This window comes from Adiantum capillus-veneris, chromosome 2 (assembly GCF_014529385.1).
Source record: "Adiantum capillus-veneris isolate H3 chromosome 2, ASM1452938v2, whole genome shotgun sequence".
NCBI lineage: Eukaryota > Viridiplantae > Streptophyta > Polypodiopsida > Polypodiales > Pteridaceae > Adiantum > Adiantum capillus-veneris.
The window spans coordinates 69,110,537-69,128,063 of record NC_140932.1 but is presented as its reverse complement, the minus strand read 5'-3'; the positions used below and the strand labels follow the sequence as shown (position 1 = coordinate 69,128,063).

The 17,527-nt window shown below is 45.1% G+C and overlaps 1 protein-coding gene across 1 annotated transcript; it reads right to left on the bottom strand.

Moving 5' to 3' along the window:
- Nucleotides 1-215: 215 nt before the first annotated feature.
- On the bottom strand, nucleotides 216-16,569 carry LOC147462931 (putative carboxylesterase 16). The gene is made up of 2 exons (XM_086486128.1): nucleotides 15,210-16,569; nucleotides 216-957 (listed from the first exon to the last, which is right to left on the bottom strand). The coding sequence occupies exons 1-2, from the start codon at nucleotides 16,196-16,198 to the stop codon at nucleotides 420-422; spliced, it is 1,527 nt and encodes a 508-aa protein (XP_086342254.1). The 5' UTR covers nucleotides 16,199-16,569; the 3' UTR covers nucleotides 216-419.
- Between the last annotated feature and the right edge of the window lie 958 nt (nucleotides 16,570-17,527).

Genomic DNA, 17,527 nt, shown 5'->3' with positions numbered 1-17,527 from the left:
ACTCATTAGATCAATACCGCCCAATGCTGCCCATTTTTTGAGCTAGAAATGTCATAAACATGAGCCAAAAGATACGACACAGCCTGAAATAGTGAAATACATATGCGACAGCAAATAAAAGCTGCCAATTTCTTTGTGCTTAAATTGCCATTGCTTGAAATGTGTGCATGCAAAAAGAATAAAAGAATCACAAGCCATGAGACACGACACACCACTCTACAACCAGAATCCTATTTGAAACCTCTGCTCAGACAGCATACACGTCTCACTAATAGAAAGTTCCCTACAATCCAATGAAATAATGTGCTCACTAACAAGAAAAGGCTAAAAATACAAGTATGACCTCCATAATGTACCAGGAAAAATGAGTATTTCGTCGAGAGGCCTTCCAACACCTGGCATCTTGCAAAATTGTATTACTAATATGAAAACTCGTGGCCTTTGATAGATATGTACTTCTTTATCCAGATTGCCATATCCTCTGCACATGCCTCAGCCTGACGTGACTTCACAAGAAAGTCCAAAGTCGCAAACTCGTGAACTGCATCTTTGTACTCCAACACAGGAGCATCGAGATTGACCCTTCTCAATGCTTCAGAGTAGGCAATGGCACGATCCTTCATCCAATCAAGTTCCCCCACTATTGTCAGAGTCGGAGGCATGTTTATCAGAGGGGGATCTTTCCTTGCCGTGAGGGGGTTCGCTGCTGGATGGTCTAGACTAAATTCTCCCTCTGGAAGAAACAACTTCCAAGCCAGAAGGCATGTCGGTTTATCGAAAAAATATGAGTTTGCCAGCTTGATTTCTGAATGTGTTGGTATGGAGCCTAAGAAAAAAGGGTACATCAGCACTTGTGCAACTATCTTGACAGGCTCCAGCAATTTACCGGCGTGCACTGCTTGCCTCGCTACGAAGTCTGCAATATTGCCTCCAGAACTCACTCCAAGTAGTACACACCTGGAAAGACTCATAAGGTGTAAGTTCGGAAGAAACAGCAGGGGCTACTATATATACCTTCATAAGTTCAGAATAGTCTGAACTCACGAATTATAAGAGGGAATATGACTGCAAATCAGAGCTTCCATGACTCCGCAACACAAAATATTACAAAAACTCTGTGATGTTTCCTTAACAAATACTGAAGGTAGGAAATGCAACCTTAAGTGAGTGCCTCAAACTTAAATCCTAGATAAATCAAATATATTGTAACTAGGGATTCCTGCCAAATAATTCGTTGCAAATGGGCTAAGCGACAAATTTATAACCAAACCCAAATCAGACACATCTTGCACTCAAAGCTGTTTCATGCCTGCAATGTAGCCAACAAGTATGTCGAAAAGCTACCCCTAATTATGCTACATTTTTCTTGATTGTGTCTCAATCCCTAGTTCCCAATCTTGCCTATACTTGAACCAAACGATCCTAGCATGCCTTAAATGTAAGTCATAGTCTTCTAAATGTAAAAATTTGTGTGAATATTATCGCATAATGGTTGACTCTATTCTCAATCTGCATTGATCTATAACAAAGGAGCAAAGTGGCTCCCCTCTTGTGCAACAAGCACTCTTAACTGTTGGACCAGCCTGAACTCTGCCGTTGCCAGTCCAAAAGCCTTATGGTAACGCTCTAACAATTGAGGAGTATCTACCTCCATCCAATTGACATCACGAGCAAGGTAAAATATTTATGGACATGTTTCCCTCTTTCTCCAGATCTCTTCTCTTGCTAGGAGGAGATACCACCAGAGCCTCTCTTTCAGAGGAGGCTAGGGCAGCCCATGTCGAGACCGTGTCAGTGGTCTCGTGTGCAGGAGCAATTGGCTGTGTGAGTAGAAGTTGTGTGTACCTCGGGTCTATCCAGTTGGCATGCCAGTTCTATGTTGGACCACCCTTGGTCACTTGTATGAGCAGCTTGTTATCTCCCAGATCTCTCTCTCTCTCTCTCTCTCTCTCTCTCTCTCTCTCTCTCAAATGTCTGGTCTCTATCTACCTCACTGATCTCTCTTCTCCACAAGTGTGCCTTTTTCATGTGTGTGGCATTGCAAGTGTTCTAGATCAGAGTCGAGGTGTCCACCGGATCAAGAGCCAGTTCTTCTCTTCATTGCATCTTCCGCTAGCTCCTTGACACCAAGTTGATGGCGTGGTGTGCCCAACCCAAGAGGACAAGGGGCTAGAGTTAAATACTCTTACCCAGAAGAACTGAAGAAGTTGTGGCCGAGGGGCCTAATAAGGGGTTAGAATTTTAAAAACCTAACCCACCAACTTAAAGGACTTACGGAGCACCAGTCAAGGGACCTAAACCCTAAAAACTCCAAGGCAAAAGCTGGTCAGCAGATTTCTGTAACTTGTGTTGACATGCTAATGTGGCAGGCTGTACGGACTTCTTCGTTTTCCGTTGGCTGAGGCAAAGCAATTAATATGCGTGATTTTTGGAGCGGATGCTTTTGGTGCCAAGTGCTTTTTGACCATAGCTTTTGGGGCTCCGCTTTTGGGCATCTCTTATACTGTTTACAATTGCCCAGAGGGCCAGTCTTTGGGAGTGCATCTCGCACAGTCTCGGGAGAACTCGATCCTAAGGGAGTTGTACCTTTGCGAAGCAATTAAAAAAAAAAATACCAGGAGCCCCAGTCTTTAGGGCCAGTGCATCTGGGGACGGAACTCTGTCATTCCATGTCGACTCTTCTCTTCTCTCTTGTGTTCAAGTTCAATTATTTGTAGATTATGCCCTCCCGTTACAGTGGTATCAGAGCCCGGACCTGAATGGTTATTTACACAGGGAGTACTGAATGTTTGTGTTGTTAGGTGCAACGGAATGATTGTTTGCGCTTTGCTCAAGATGAGTGCTCCGAACTGTGCTCAAGGTTCCTTTTGTTCTCATGGAAGGGAGAGCCTTCCGTTCTTAATGAGAGAATGCTATGATCACAAACAAAGTGAATGGACACTGTGCGTGCAAGTGTATGAGACTGAGAGATAGAGAGAGAAGAGAGATACGACACCAGAGACGGTTGTAAAACCCTCCTCCGAAGGCCCCACTCTCATCGGCGAGAGTGGTCTACTTATGATTGCACAATCTGGTACAAACAGTATGCAAGTGATTGATGCAAGTCTAGGCTATGTCGACAATGACGACGGTGATGACGAAGTCTAACTAATGGCCGAAATCTACAATCTTTCTACTGCTGTCCATAAAACGCTATGGGCTGAAATCTGCGATTGATCCAAAAACACTGATTTGGGGGCTGTTTTCGGTGGTTCCTTGACGCTGAAAATCTGCAGTTTAATGACTGAAAACTGAGGTCTTTTTGGGGCTGAATCTGCTGCTTCTTCATGGGCTGAATCTGCTACTGTTCTAGGGTCGTACTTGCAGGTCCTCCATGCTGAAAAACGCTGCTGATGCAGATAAAAAACGCTAGATGGCTGGCTGAATCTTCTGGCGATGAAGGCTGATGCAAAAACGCCAATGCTGATGCAAAACGCTGGGATGGCTTGGGTCCTCTGCTGGCGATCCTGGTTGGAAACGCTAGACAATGGGGGTCTGCTGCTTGGAGGGAGTACCACCAAGGGTCTTGTGAGAAGTTGCCTGCTGAGCTTGGCTCCTGTTGCCTCTTCTGCCATTTAGTGCTAACTTTGGTTTGCTTATATATTTTCTTACCCAAATTGCCCTACCTACTTTTGTTGGAAAGTCACTTAAATTAATAAGTGAAAAATGTCAAAAAAAGGGAAAATAGACTAAAATCACTGAAAATTTCCCCTGACTGATTCTGATGGGAATGCGTATGATCATGCTGTGTGCAACCAGAGGATATACATCTACACTAAGTGACTGGGCATGCACGGTCTACGAATAGACTCACAAAAGTGCCAGATACCTTCTAATCTAGATTGATTGGACTGACTGAACCCTTGTCGTATTGTAGCTTGTTCACGGACACATAGGGTTGGATGTGTCACGTGACATCCCCTCCTATTCAAAGTGAGGTACTGGTACCGAACTGTATGGCGTCGAGGGAGATCGCCAATAGCATCCAGAATCCTGGAAGGGACTCTTCGCCGGCCCACTCTGATGTGTGGGTCGTGCGGTACTTGAACTTCAGAAAGGTCTGCAATGCTTGCTTCTTTGGGCCGCGCCGAAAGCGACACAAAGTCTTCTGTGGCTCCTTCAATGCTTCAACTATAGTCATGCTTCTTTCTTCTTCAAGAATCTCCATGGCTGAAAATTTTTGAACCACTTCCAACACAAAACCATAAACATACATATTCCATGTAAAGTGAATGGAAAAAATCTTGTCTTCCTCAAAGACTGTGCATACAATGTAGATGAACAAACAGACGGAGTGCCAAACCACGGAAATGCCCATGCTTGGTGCTCATACTTTCATGTGCTCTTTCTTCAACTGTGTCGTGCCAAGGAAGAGACAAGGAATGTGACCGACTTGAATGCATACTTTTCAGCTTTTCATGAACAATCCGCATACATCCGTGCTGATTCATGAGTGAAACGTGCTCAACGTACAGTATGTCATGCCTAGGAAAAGAGATCACATAAAGACGCTAACTAAAATACAGGAAACGATCACGAATGAAACACTTGAACAATGCGTGCATGTCAATCATGTGAACACATAATACTTCCTGTGAGGGTTCTTTGGACCTAGGCTCGAGAGTCAAGATCGGTTCTTCTTGAATGATCGAATCGTCCTGTGGGGGTTCTTTGGACCTCGACTCGAAAGCCAAGATCGATTCTTCGTGATTGATCGAATCTACAACGAGGTTAGCTTCGCTAGAAAAAGCATCAACTAATACATCATCCTTGTGAACAATCACATCATCTTCATGCAAATCATCATGCTTGTGAGAAATCACATCTTGATAGTCCAAATCATCATGCTCAGCATGATCATCCTAATCCGCATGCTTATCATTGTCATTCAAATCATCATCATGCAAATCCTGTGTGTCATGCTTTGGAGAAAAAGAGACTGAGAGAGTCTCCTTCTCATGAATCCGTTCAATCTTGTCCTGCATATTAGCAATGAGAGATAGAGAATGAACAATGTCCTCTCCATGAATGACAATGGGAGAATCACTTTTGGCATTGAGAGTGAAAGTGTTAGCCTCCCAATCAATGAGAGGGTTAGCGTCACGAAACCATCGAATGCCCAAAATCATATCACATCCTAAGAGAAGAAAGACAACAAATCTTCTAGTGAAAGCAGCTTTTTGAATTGCAAACAACACATCAAGGCACTCCTCGGTGATGAGAGCGTCCATACCGGGAACAAAGCCAGAGACCTCGATAGGAGATCTCTGACTAATTTCTAGGCGGGCTCTCTCAACAAGAGACGGACTGATCACATCATGCATACTACCTGGGTCAAACAATATGACAAAACGCTGCCCCGTCATATGACCATAACATTTAATGAGAGAATCATCAATGGGAGGGTCATGAGAAACTTGGGGCACACTCGTATTATCATTAATTGCATTGACAGAGAAAGTGGGTTCCGTGGATTCTTTAGATTCATTCGATTCAAGCTTAGGACGTGCTCTTTTTATGTGACCCTTAATGTCACAATGAAAACAACGACCTTCCTTAGAATAAGTGTTTTGCTCTTCCGATGTGATATATCCTCCTACGATTCCTTGTGCTACCTTTTCATCTGGAGTAAGCTTAGGTTTAGCAATTGTGTTAGCCTTACCCTTAGATTCATCGGAAGAATTCTTTTCTGAGAGACTGTTGGAAGATTGGTTAGAAGAGTTACCATTCTTACCGTTCTGAGGGTTCTGAGAAGTCTGCGAGGTACTTGTGGACGTCTTGTTCTCCTTAGGCTTGCCCTTGTTGTGCTTCATCTCCTGTGCGAGAGGAATCGCTACCGCCTTGTTGAGATCGATTGGATCGAGCACCTCAACATCGTACTTGATATACTCGTCCAATCCATAAAGGAATGCCTCTTTGCGTTCATCATCCGACTTGCGTAATTGGGTACCTAACTGCAAAACACGATTAGAAAAATACATAACCGGCATACCATTTTGCTTCAGAGCGCGCCAATCGGCCTTCAATCGTGCGAGGTACTGAGGAGGCATAAACCGTGCCTTGAGCTTGTCTTGGAAATCGGCCCAATTGAAGGAAAGGGGCATGAATTCGTCGGCTTCCTCTAGTTGCGCGGCTAGCTGTGCCTCTTGCCATGCGTGGTACCAATTGCTGGCATCACCGGCAAGGTACATAGCTGCCGTCAAAACCTTGCTATTTCCTGTCTTCTTAGTTGTCGCAAAATAAGCATTAAATTGATGCAACCAAGAATGAATAACCGTAGCATCCATCTTACCATCATACTTACTGAAAGTCAACTTCTTTGTGACTGGGTTGTTGGAATCCGCATCGTGGCTTGCGCCACTGGATGAACTCCCACGATCTTTGGCTGGTTTGGACTTCGAGGCAAGTACTTGTCGAATCAATTCTTGAGTACGTAGTTCTCGTTGAGCTTCACGCTCGATTTTCAAGGCCACTCTTTGAGCTTCACGCTCGGCCTCCAAGGCCGCTCTTTGAGCTGCACGCTCGGCCTCCAAGGCCGCACTTCGTGCTGCCGCTTCCTCCTTTCTTTGTTCTTTTCGTTCATCGCGCTCGCGTTCTAAAGCAAGGCGATTTGCTTCTTGTTGTGCCAACGCATTTCAATGAGCTTCTTGTTGTTGGGCCATCATGTTCATGCGAGTCTCTTCTTGTTTGGCCATCATGTCCATGCGAGTCTCTTCTTGTTTGGCCATCATATCCATCATCTACTTGACCATTGCCTCCATAGGGTTTGGTACACTTGGTGGCGTAGATGGCGAAGGGGGAGGGTCGAAAAAATCTCCTGGTGGGGAAAATTCTTCGTCACCTCTCTCATGCTCAGCACATGTATGCGAAGTATCCATTCCGCTTCGGGTGACGACCATGCACTATGATCTTTGGTTCTTCTTAACACTAGTCTTGTAATGAGCCACAAAACTGGCTAAAGCCACTAAAGTGGCACACGTCAAGATTTTAGTAAGCAAGCCATAACTTTTGTATACAACATCAAAATTTGGTGAAACTTCTTAAGCAAGGGTTGGATACACAACACAAGCTTCCAAACTCAAATTCTACTGAAAAATGTCAAAAATATAAAAATTGTTTTTCAAAAATGAACAAAATTTATGAAAAACTACACCCTACTACCTAGCTTTGATGAGTACTAGAAGTTGTCAATCTTTATAAATAGGTCATAAAAGCTTCATGACTCTACTGCATACCTATAAAGGATTTTTCAAAGAAGTTTGGGTGTGCTTTGAAAATATTTTATCCAATTTTGAGAGAAAATTGGAAAAAAACATCCGTCTTAACAAAGTAGTCCTTGAAGGTGACCATGAGAAGAGACCCTTAGCTATTTGTTTAGCTTTGCAGTATTTTTTATCAACTTATGATGAGTGTTGGGCGTACTTCCCCAAACCATATTTTAATTGGAAATTTTTTGTAGTGTCAAAATAATTTTGTACAAAAGTCTCTCAAAGCCACAAAAGTGGCTATTTTTTTACAGGACTAGAGTTAAGTCCACGAGGAACTTGGGTTCTTGAGGTTCTTGAGGTGTTCTTTCGCTTGCAAACCGTGTTTGAGAAGGATCTTCTCTTCACGCGAGTTCTACTCCTTTCCGCGGGTGCACCCCTTGGTGGCCTTGCGCTCACACCAAGGTTGCTTTTTCCCACCTCACGTCAATTGGCCGGCCGCTAAGTGCACGGTCCGCTCTCAATGAGTGAAAAGAGACACAAGGGGAGGCTGGACAAGCCCTTCTTTCCTGGGATTCCTGTCACTCTTCAAAAACACGATTAAGAATCGACACGCCCAAGTGAACTTGGGTTCGTGCGACCGCAACAAGCAAAAAAAATATATTCTTGTGATTCTTGTGGTTCTTTCCTTGAGTTATACAAAACATTGCCAAAGCTCTGATACCAATGTTAGGTGCAGTGGAATGATTGTTTGTGCTTTGCTCAAGATGAGTGCTCCGAACTGTGGTCAAGGTTCCTTTTGTTCTTATGGAAGGGAGAGCCTTCCGTTCTTAATGAGAGAATGCTATGATCAAAAACAAAGTGAATGGACACTGTGCGTGCAAGTGTATGAGACTGAGAGATAGAGAGAGAAGAGAGATACGACACCAGAGACGGTTGTAAAACCCTCCTCCGAAGGCCCCACTCTCGTCGGCGAGAGTGGTCTACTTATGATTGCACAATCTGGTACAAACGGTATGCAAGTGATTGATGCAAGTCTAGGCTATGTCGACAATGACGACGGTGATGACGAAGTCGACCTAATGGCTAAAATCTGCAATCTTTCTATTGCTGTCCAAAAACGCTATGGGCTGAAATCTGCGATTGATCCAAAAACGCTGATTTGGGGGCTGTTTTCGGTGGTTCCTTGACGCTGAAATCTGCAGTTTAATGGCTCAAAACTGAGGTCTTTCTGGGGCTGAATCTGCTGCTTCTTCATGGGCTGAATCTGCTACTGTTCTAGGGTCGTACTTGCAGGTCCTCCATGCTGAAAAACGCTGCTGATGCAGATAAAAAACGCTAGCTTGTTGGTTTCAAAAACGCTAGATGGCTGGCTGAATCTTCTGGCGATGAAGGCTGATGCAATAACGCCAATGCTGATGCAAAACGCTGGGATGGCTTGGGTCTTCTGCTGGCGATCCTGGTTGGAAACGCTAGACAATGGGGGTCTGCTGCTTGGAGGGAGTACCGCCAAGGGTCTTGTGAGAAGTTGCCTGCTGAGCTTGGCTCCTGTTGCCTCCTTCTGCCATTTAGTGCTAACTCTGGTTTGCTTATATATTTTTTTACCCAAATTGCCCTACCTACCTTTGTTGGAAATTCGCTTAAATTAATAAGTGAAAAATGTCAAAAATAGAAAAAATAGGCTAAAATCACTGGAAAATTCCCCTGACTGATTCTGATGGATTCTGATGGGAATGCTTATGATCATGCTATGTGCAACCAAAGGATATGCATCTACACTAAGTGACTCGGCATGCACGGTCTACGAATAGACTCACAAAAGTGCCAGATCACTTCTAATCTAGATTGACTGGACTGACTGAACCCTTGTCGTGCTGTAGCTTGTCCACGGACACATAGGGTTGGATGTGTCACGTGACATGTGTTGTTATTACTCATGGCCTGGACCGGGATGGTTATTTATGGGGGGGAGTATTGAAGTCTGAGCAGTGGTTACCCTCAACACCTCCAAGCCACACAAGCTACGGTCTTGGGAGCGTTTGGTTGTAAAGGCCTCTATATATCATAGCCCGGACCTCTTTAGGTTATTTGCGGGAGGAGTGATGAGCGAGTCGTTGAACAGCTCATGGCCCAGACCCAGAAGGTTATTTGCGGGGGAGCGTTCGTCGGCAACTATATGTTTCAATGTCTTGTAACATAAGCATTTGTGTTGCATCGTGATGTGCCAACCACTAAATATATTCCTAATTGGGTGAGATTGCCTGGGTGTGTAATTTTAGTGCATCACGACGCCTGTTACAGATCAGCACAGTCTGGGTGTGATGACTAATTTTGCTACACCGGAATATCAAGAGCTCCGATATGGAATGAGAAAACAAAATGTCCCTTGGAATGACCCTCGAAATGTTTTAGCTAACTTGAGTTGTATTACACATATACTATAATCGCGGACGATTACTGTTCTTTCAGAAAGGGGGGATGTCACAAACTGCTGACGTGCCAAGCCACTGAAGACCCGACGGGTTTGGTTTCCAGACCTAACCCTAGCCGACTTGCACATCCCAGCCAAGGGGCCTAAACCCTAGCAGAAGCAAAAGAAGACGAAGTTCTCACCAACTTATAGTTCCTCGTCGAGAGGCCCAATTTTTAAATCCCCACCTAACTTATGGCACCCCATCCGCCGATGGGGCCCAAGATACTAAAGAAGAACCCCCACACACACACTCAAAAAGTCTTGCCTATCCAACTAATGACGTGGCAGGACTGTACAGACGACCCGCATAACGCGTTGACAAGCTCATGACAGGGCACTTGTACGGACGTCCGCGTTTTGCGCTGCTGGCTACTAACGTGGCAGTTGTACAGAATTTGCGCCGACAGCTTTTGGACCAGATGCTTTTGCATCAGATGTTAGTTTTGATGCTTTTCAAATGTAAACTCCTTTGAAAGGTGCAAAGATGGGCTCGGGAAAAGATAGGTTCGCTTTATCCAAAGCCTATTCAAAAAGAAAAATGGCCGGCTCAAATCTAGGCAAGAAGGTTCTCAAGCCGGTTCAAATTATGGATTTTTTAGTTATAATATAAGATTTTTAGTGTGATTATTCCTCTCAAATTTAAAGTTAACCTCCTCATATGCATGTGAAAAGGTTCCAAAGTCAGGTCCACAAAAAATGTTTCTCGAGCCCTGCAGAGAGGTGTTGCCTGAGTTGTAAAGAGTTGAAGCAATATAAAGAAATACCAAAAGGAGTGAGCCAGGGTTTGTGGTCAGTGCTCTCTTGGGGTGGAATTCTGCCACTCCGCGTCTCATTTATCGTGCTCTCTTTCTCAGTTCAGTTGTTTTGAAGTGCTTAAAGCTTATTCCGTTTGTTCTTTCTCGTCACCCTCCCGTCACATTGACTTATCCTATGGACAAGTCAATGTCCACCTCAATAGGGCAAGAATCTACTAGGGAAGAGAAAGAACCAAGGGAACCGGATGAAAGTTCATCAAAGAATTCCGAAGAAGTAAGGGAATCAGCTAATAGTGCATCCAAGGGTTCCGACGATGCAAGGGAATCTACTGATGTGTAATGTGCAGCGGAAGTGAATGATGGTGTATGGCTCAAGATGAGTGATCGGTGGTGCTCAAGGTTCCCTTTACTTAGCGGAAGGAAGAGCCTTTTGTGCTCAGTGAGAGAATGCGAAATGACAAAACAAGAGAGTGGGAACTGTAAGTGCAAAGTGCATGAGAGTGCTAGAGAGAGAGAGAGAGAGAGAATTGACGACACCGGATGGGGTCCCAAACCCCCCTCCAAGGGCCCCCCTCTCTATTGCTATAGAGGAACTTGCTTTAGATTGCACAAAGTCTGGTACAATACTTGACAATGACGATGTCGACGACGACGATGATGTCGACAACGACGGCGGCAAAGACTGAGGGCTGAAAATGAAAAATGTTAGGACTGAAGCTGGCTGAAATCTGAGCGCTGTCCTAGGGCTGAAATCTGCAACTACCAGCGATGACGACGGCGACAACAAGTTTATGCAAATGACTGATGGGCTGAAATCTGATATTGATGGCTAAAATCTGAAAACGCTGGCTGAATTGAACACGCTTGGAGAATCCGACGAGGGAACAGTTGTGGGACAGTGTGGTACCGCAAGGCTAGAGCTGATCTGCTGGTAAAAATGCCAAAGGCTGAAAACGCTGATCTGGAGTCTACAAAACGCTGGTGCTTGCTGAAAACGCTGAGGCTTGCTGCTGAAAAACGCTTGGGGCCTGCTACTTGCCGGGCACTATGCTCTCTGCTTGTCTTCTGCCTTCTTCATGCGCCCAAGGGCCTCCCTTTATAGTTGCCAGCAAGAGGGTCGAGCAGTCTCCAGAATAGCCCCACGATTCAGTAATTGAAGAGTCACTTTAAAAAATGACCCCTTTTAAGAGATGGTTCATATGCCCTGCAACTTGGGTTCATGTAGGTAAAACATGCTCATGCTAGGTGTGCAATGTCACGTGACACATCCAACCCTATGTGTCCGTGGACAAGCTACAACACGACAAGGGTTCAATCAGTCCAGTCAGTCTAGATTAGAAGTGATCTAACACTTTTGTGAGTCTATTCGTAGACCGTGCATGCCCAGTCACTTAGTGTAGATGCATATCCTCTGGTTGCACACAACATGATCATCAGTATTCCCATCGGAATCCATAAGAATCAGTTAGGGGATTTTTCCAGTGCATTTAGCCTATTTTCCCTATTTTTGACATTTTTCACTTATTAATTTAAGTGACTTTCCAACAAAAGTAGGTAGGGCAATTTTGCTAAGTTTGTATATAAGCAAACTAGAGCTAGCACTATTTGGCAGAAGAGGCAGCAGGAGCTCCCCGCTCAACAGACACCTTCTCAGCAAGAACCCCTCAAGCACCATCAACCTTGGCGTTTCCCCTCTCCCATCAGCTAGCGTTTTTGGTCTCCATCCTCACCTCCCTCAAGCCTTGGCGATTTCAGCCTTGTAGTCCTAGCCAGCAGTCCTAGACCCCTAGCGTTTTTACTAACGCTACAAGCAGCCCAGCGTTTTCCATTTTCAGCCCTTCTTGGCAGCAGATGGTTCAGCGTTTTCAGCATTCCATGCAGCAGTCAATTCAGCCTTAGACATTGCAGAAGATCCCCATTTTCAGCCCTCAAAAACGCAGCCAAAACAGCGTTATTCAGCCACCCCGAACAGTCCTAGATTTTCAGCCATAGCGTTTTTATGGACAGCAAATAGAAGGTCACAGATTTCAGCCCTTAAGTCGTCGTCGTCGTCACCGACATAGTCCCAGGTTGCATCAGTCCATTGCATCGTCATTGTACCACTTTGTGCAATCAATAGCAGACCACTCTCGCCGACGAGAGTGGGGCCTTCGGAGGAGGGTTTTACAACGTCTCTGGTGTCGTATCTCTCCTCTCTCTATCTCTCAGTCTCATACACTTGCACGCACAGTTGTCCATTCGCTTTGTTTGTGATCATAGCATTCTCTCATTAAGAACAGAAGGCTCTCCCTTCCATAAGAACTAAAAGGAACCTTGAGCACAGTTCGGAGCACTCATCTTGAGCAAAGCGCAAACAATCATTCCGCTGCACCTTACATGCAATCAGAGGGTATGCAACTACTCTAAGTGCCTGGACATGCACTGCCTGCGTACACAAGGTTGCCAGAACACTTCCTAGGCTTCCTAAACCCTAGAAGTAGGAACAGCTTATCCACATGCACATAGAGTTAGATGTGCACGTGACATCCCCCCCTTTTCAAGGTGAGGTACTTATCCACATGCACATAGGGTTAAATGTGCACGTGACATCCCCCCCTTTTCAAGGTGAGGTACTGGTACCGAGCTGCATGGCGTCTCTGTAGTCTGCCAACAACTCAGAGTAATCTGTGAAAAAAGCTTCATCAACCCACACTGCCTCGTGGGTTCCTTGATCTTTGAACTTCAAAAGGTATTGTCATGCTTTCTTCTTTGATCCATGGCGAAATCGATGCAACAAAATTTGCTCCCTTCCATGACTCTGCTTCGTCAATGATCTTGCGTTCTTCTTCTTCTTCTTCAGAAATGTCCTTTGGTGGGTCTCCCTGAAACAACTTCAACCAAGAAAAGTTATTCCCAACTTATGGGGTTCCGTCCGATGGGGCCCTTGGGGACACTAGATGTCACGTGCACATCTAACCCTATGTGTACGTGGACAAGCTGTTCCTACTACTAGGGTTTAGGAAGCCTGGAAAGTGCTCTGGCAACCTTGTGAACCTTTGCGCAAGACCTGCATGACCAAGCACTTAGAGTAGCTGCATACCCTTTGATTGCACAACCCAAGATCATCGACCTCGCGTGTGAAACACCTCTTATAAGTCATTTTATTAAAAGTGACTTTTGAAATTCTTTTTTGTAAGTTTGTGGGGAAGCTTGTCCTACCTAGCAAATAATTCCTATTAATGAAACCCATTGGGCACTCAGTAGAAGCAGAAGACAGAAGGAGAGCTCCATAGCACAATTGCAGAAGTGCGATAGCAGAGTTCCTCAATGTTTTCTCAAAAGTTAGCTAGCGTTTTTAGAGATCCATCCTCAGCGTTTTTAGCCTTTATCAACGTTTCAGTTTTCAGCCCTTAGCCTTGCGAGAACTCACTCCCACCCGATTGCAGATCCTTTGCCAGTTTCCCCGCCAAGACACAGATCAACCTAGCGTTTTCAGCTTCAGCAAAGTTCAGTCAGGGTTTTGCAGTTCCCAGATCAGCCGGCGTTTTTGCCTTTCAGCCCTTGCACGACACGGCGGTTGCAGATCAGCCCCGCAGTACTGCCATAGTAGCAGATCCATAGCAGAGCATCTAGCGTTTTCAATTTTCAGCCTTGACGCCGCCGTCGTCATCATCGACGTCATCGACATTGCCATCGTCATCGCAGATCCCTATCTTAACGACGACCCATCGTCACAGTCACCATCGTCGTCGACAAATTCATCATCAGTACCACAACATCTAGAAGCATTGTACCAGACTTCGTGCAATCTAAAGCAAATACCTCTCTAGCAATAGAGAGAGGGGCCCTTCGAGGGGGGTTTGGGACCCCATTTGATTTCATCTCTTTTCTCTCTCTCTCTCCAGCACTCTCTTGCACACTCACTCACTTTGCATTCCACTCATGTTTTGGTCATTGCACAATTCTCTCATTAAGGCAAGGAAGGCTCTCCCTTCTCGTCAATAAAAGGAACCTTGAGCACTTACTGTTCACTCACCCTGAGCCATACACCATCATTCACTTCCACTGCACATTACATTGGTATCAGAGCTCAGCTCTTTGGAAGTGTTCGGTATCATCACTCAAGGAAAGAAGCACAAAGAACCACAAGAATTTTTATTTTCTTTGCTATCGCACGTAACCCAAGACCACTTGGGGCGTGTCGATCCCTAATCTATGTTTTTGGAGAGTGGCAAGTAACCCAAGAAAGAAAAGCTTGTCTAGCCTCCCCTCGTTCCTCTTTTCACTCATTGAGAACGGACCTTGCACTTAGCGGCAGGCAAGTCGACGTAAGGTGGGAAAAAGCAACCTTGGTGTGAGCGCAAGGCCGCCAAGGGGTACAACCGCAGGAAGGAGTTGAGCTTAGGTAAGAGAAAAGCCTTCTTAAACGCAAGCCAAGAACTCAAGAACCTCACGAACCTCAGGAACTCAAGAACCTCAAGAATAACAAAGGGGGACATCAAGCCCTAGACGAAATGCAGATGAACAACTCATCCCCTCAAGTACTACGTATGTACTTAAATTTTATCTACCTTCCTTCATGAACCAAGAACCTTGCGTGTAATACAAACACAGGCAACCCACCATTAGAAAACATAACTTTACACTTACCTAAATATTTAATTTTGATGCACATCTATTACTATTAGCAAACTTCCAAGCAACAAGAAACGAAACCAAGACTCAGTAGTATAACGATTACTATCTCAAGACATTTACCTGGAGGGATCCCCATGAGCAGCAAGCCAAGGTTCCACCACTTCAGAGCCTCCAAATGAGTCAACAAGTTCTCTATGCAGGTCAGGCCGGTGAATATCTGACCCATTTCGAGAAAATGCAGCTGGGACATGCCTAAGAGATTTGCTGCATTCTGATAGGTTTGCTTGCTTTGCTAACCAATTGATAACTTCAAATCCATCATCAAACGCTGCAGGATACCTGTGTTCAGGTGCTAAACGATACCCAACTGCAATTACGATTGCATCACAAAGTTTCGCCATCCTTCTGCAGAAAGTATCATTGGCTGCAGAATCCTTGCTACCAGTTACAAACCCACCTCCATGGAACTGTACAATGATGGGAAGCTTTTTAGGTGAAAGTACCGAGCGATCAGGAAGGTATCCTCGGTAAGCAGTAGCATCCTGCTTAGGTCGCCTTCCATCCTGGGATCCATTCACAAGCGGATCAAAAGGCCTGTGTAAGGAAGAATCCGAAGTGTCATCTGCTAGTGATTCAACAAGCTGATCTCCTTGATCATTGGACACGCCAACAATGGAGTACTTATGCACACCCCGGCGTGTTCTCAAGAGGGCTTCACCACCATAGCTGTTGCGTCTATGGTTGTCTCCTTGCTGAAGCTGAGGTGCAGTAGACTCACCCCCATAGCTACTTCTTCTTTGTGAAGGATTGGGTTCGGGCTCACTCTCCTTGCTGTTGATGAATCCAAACAAGCCAGTCTTTTCCTGCTGCTGAGGGAGGGCAGAATCGGGTAAGAAGATGCGTAGGGATAGGGTGGTCGGTGGATCAATGTGTATATCTTTGGTTGCAACCCCCTCCTCACCGAATGAAGCCCTGGCAGGTACACCATTGCTGTTGATCCGTGAAATGGGAGAGTATCCACCCTCGTTGCCGCTGCTGGAGTTCAATATCTTGTGCTTAAGCAGAGCCTTGAAGAAAACACTGTACAGTTTCACAACAACGCTGGGCATGTCGTCCCAACAAGAGGACCAGCTCTCGCTCTCTCGCTCGCTCTCTCTCTCTCTCTCTCTCTCTCAACACACACACACGCACGCACGCGCACGGTCGAATGCACGCGCACCGAGCCCCAATTTACTCTGCTTCACATAGCTGAAAGCAGATCGACGGGATTTCTGAAGGGTAAGCGTCAGCTGCGAGGTATTACTCTCTCGCTTGATCCATTCTGGTGATAATCTCTCTCTCTCTCTCTCTCTCTCTCTCTCTCTCTCTGGCGCTGGCGTAGAGGGAGGGGAATGGCGAAGCCGGAAGCAGTTAAGGCGAGATGTCCAAAGGTCGACACTCAGAAAAATGAACGTCTCTCTCTCTCTCTCTCTCTCTCTCTCTCAACAAAGCAATCTAGGCTAGAGCTGTCCAATTTCACAAATTCACACACGTCTGTCCACAAATTATAATGTTGAATCAACACCATAATGTTTTATCCACCATATGGTAGATACGACGAAAGCACATTGGTTTGAACAATTGATGGACAATTGTAGTGATCAAAGGTTCGGCCACTACGCTATTGAAGACCTTTACAACAACCTCCACCAACATTACACCTCACCTTATTGGGGATTCATCGTGGCGGCAAAAACTAAGAAAAAGAGCACCTCTCATGGGAGGCAAAACAACAGAATTGATCATGCAATTGAAGCTTAGTTGATCGCTGGCAATGCAACAAAGAGAAAGCAAGCATAGAGGCACTTATGTCCAGCTATATGATTAATATAATTTGTAGGAGGAGAAGGTTATATCACACTTGCAAATCAAGCAGCACATGAGGGGACACCTAAACAAAAGTGCCTTCTCTCATGCCTAGACTTCTTGATGCTCTACTAGAGGTCATGGTGCACAAAACATAGAGCATCAAAAAGGCCTATTGTGGAGGAATTTTGCCAAGAGGGTCGGGCTTGAAGGTTAGGACTTGTCATGGAATTCCCCTTAAAGTGGTTGAATAGTGATAACAAGCAAAGCAATAGGTGACCAGATATGGAATGGAATGCAATCCTACCAAAGAGCCTTTACGCTGTTTAAGTCCATCTCAAGTTACAAAGGAGTCCAAGAAGGGTGGATCATGTCACAACAACCATGCATCAAAAGCATTGCACGCTCTTTGCCCTCAATCATAAGGGCATTAATACAAAGAGGGAAGAATAGACTCATAACCACTCTTATAAATGCCTTCATATATTGAGCATGGTGCTCTTCCTTGGATAGGGCACTTTGAAGAAGCCAAAAAGAACAGCATTGTTCTTGCAATAACATAGTCAATTGTAAGATTCCTGCATGTACCCTTT

Bases quoted from the DNA above. Each gene is read 5' to 3' on its own strand.
- LOC147462931 (XM_086486128.1), bottom strand. From the start codon at position 16,198: ATGCCCAGCGTTGTTGTGAAACTGTACAGTGTTTTCTTCAAGGCTCTG. The intron at 958-15,209 runs GTAAATGTCTTG...GAGTCTTTCCAG, and splicing joins GCTCATGGGGATCCCTCCAG to GTGTGTACTACTTGGAGTGA.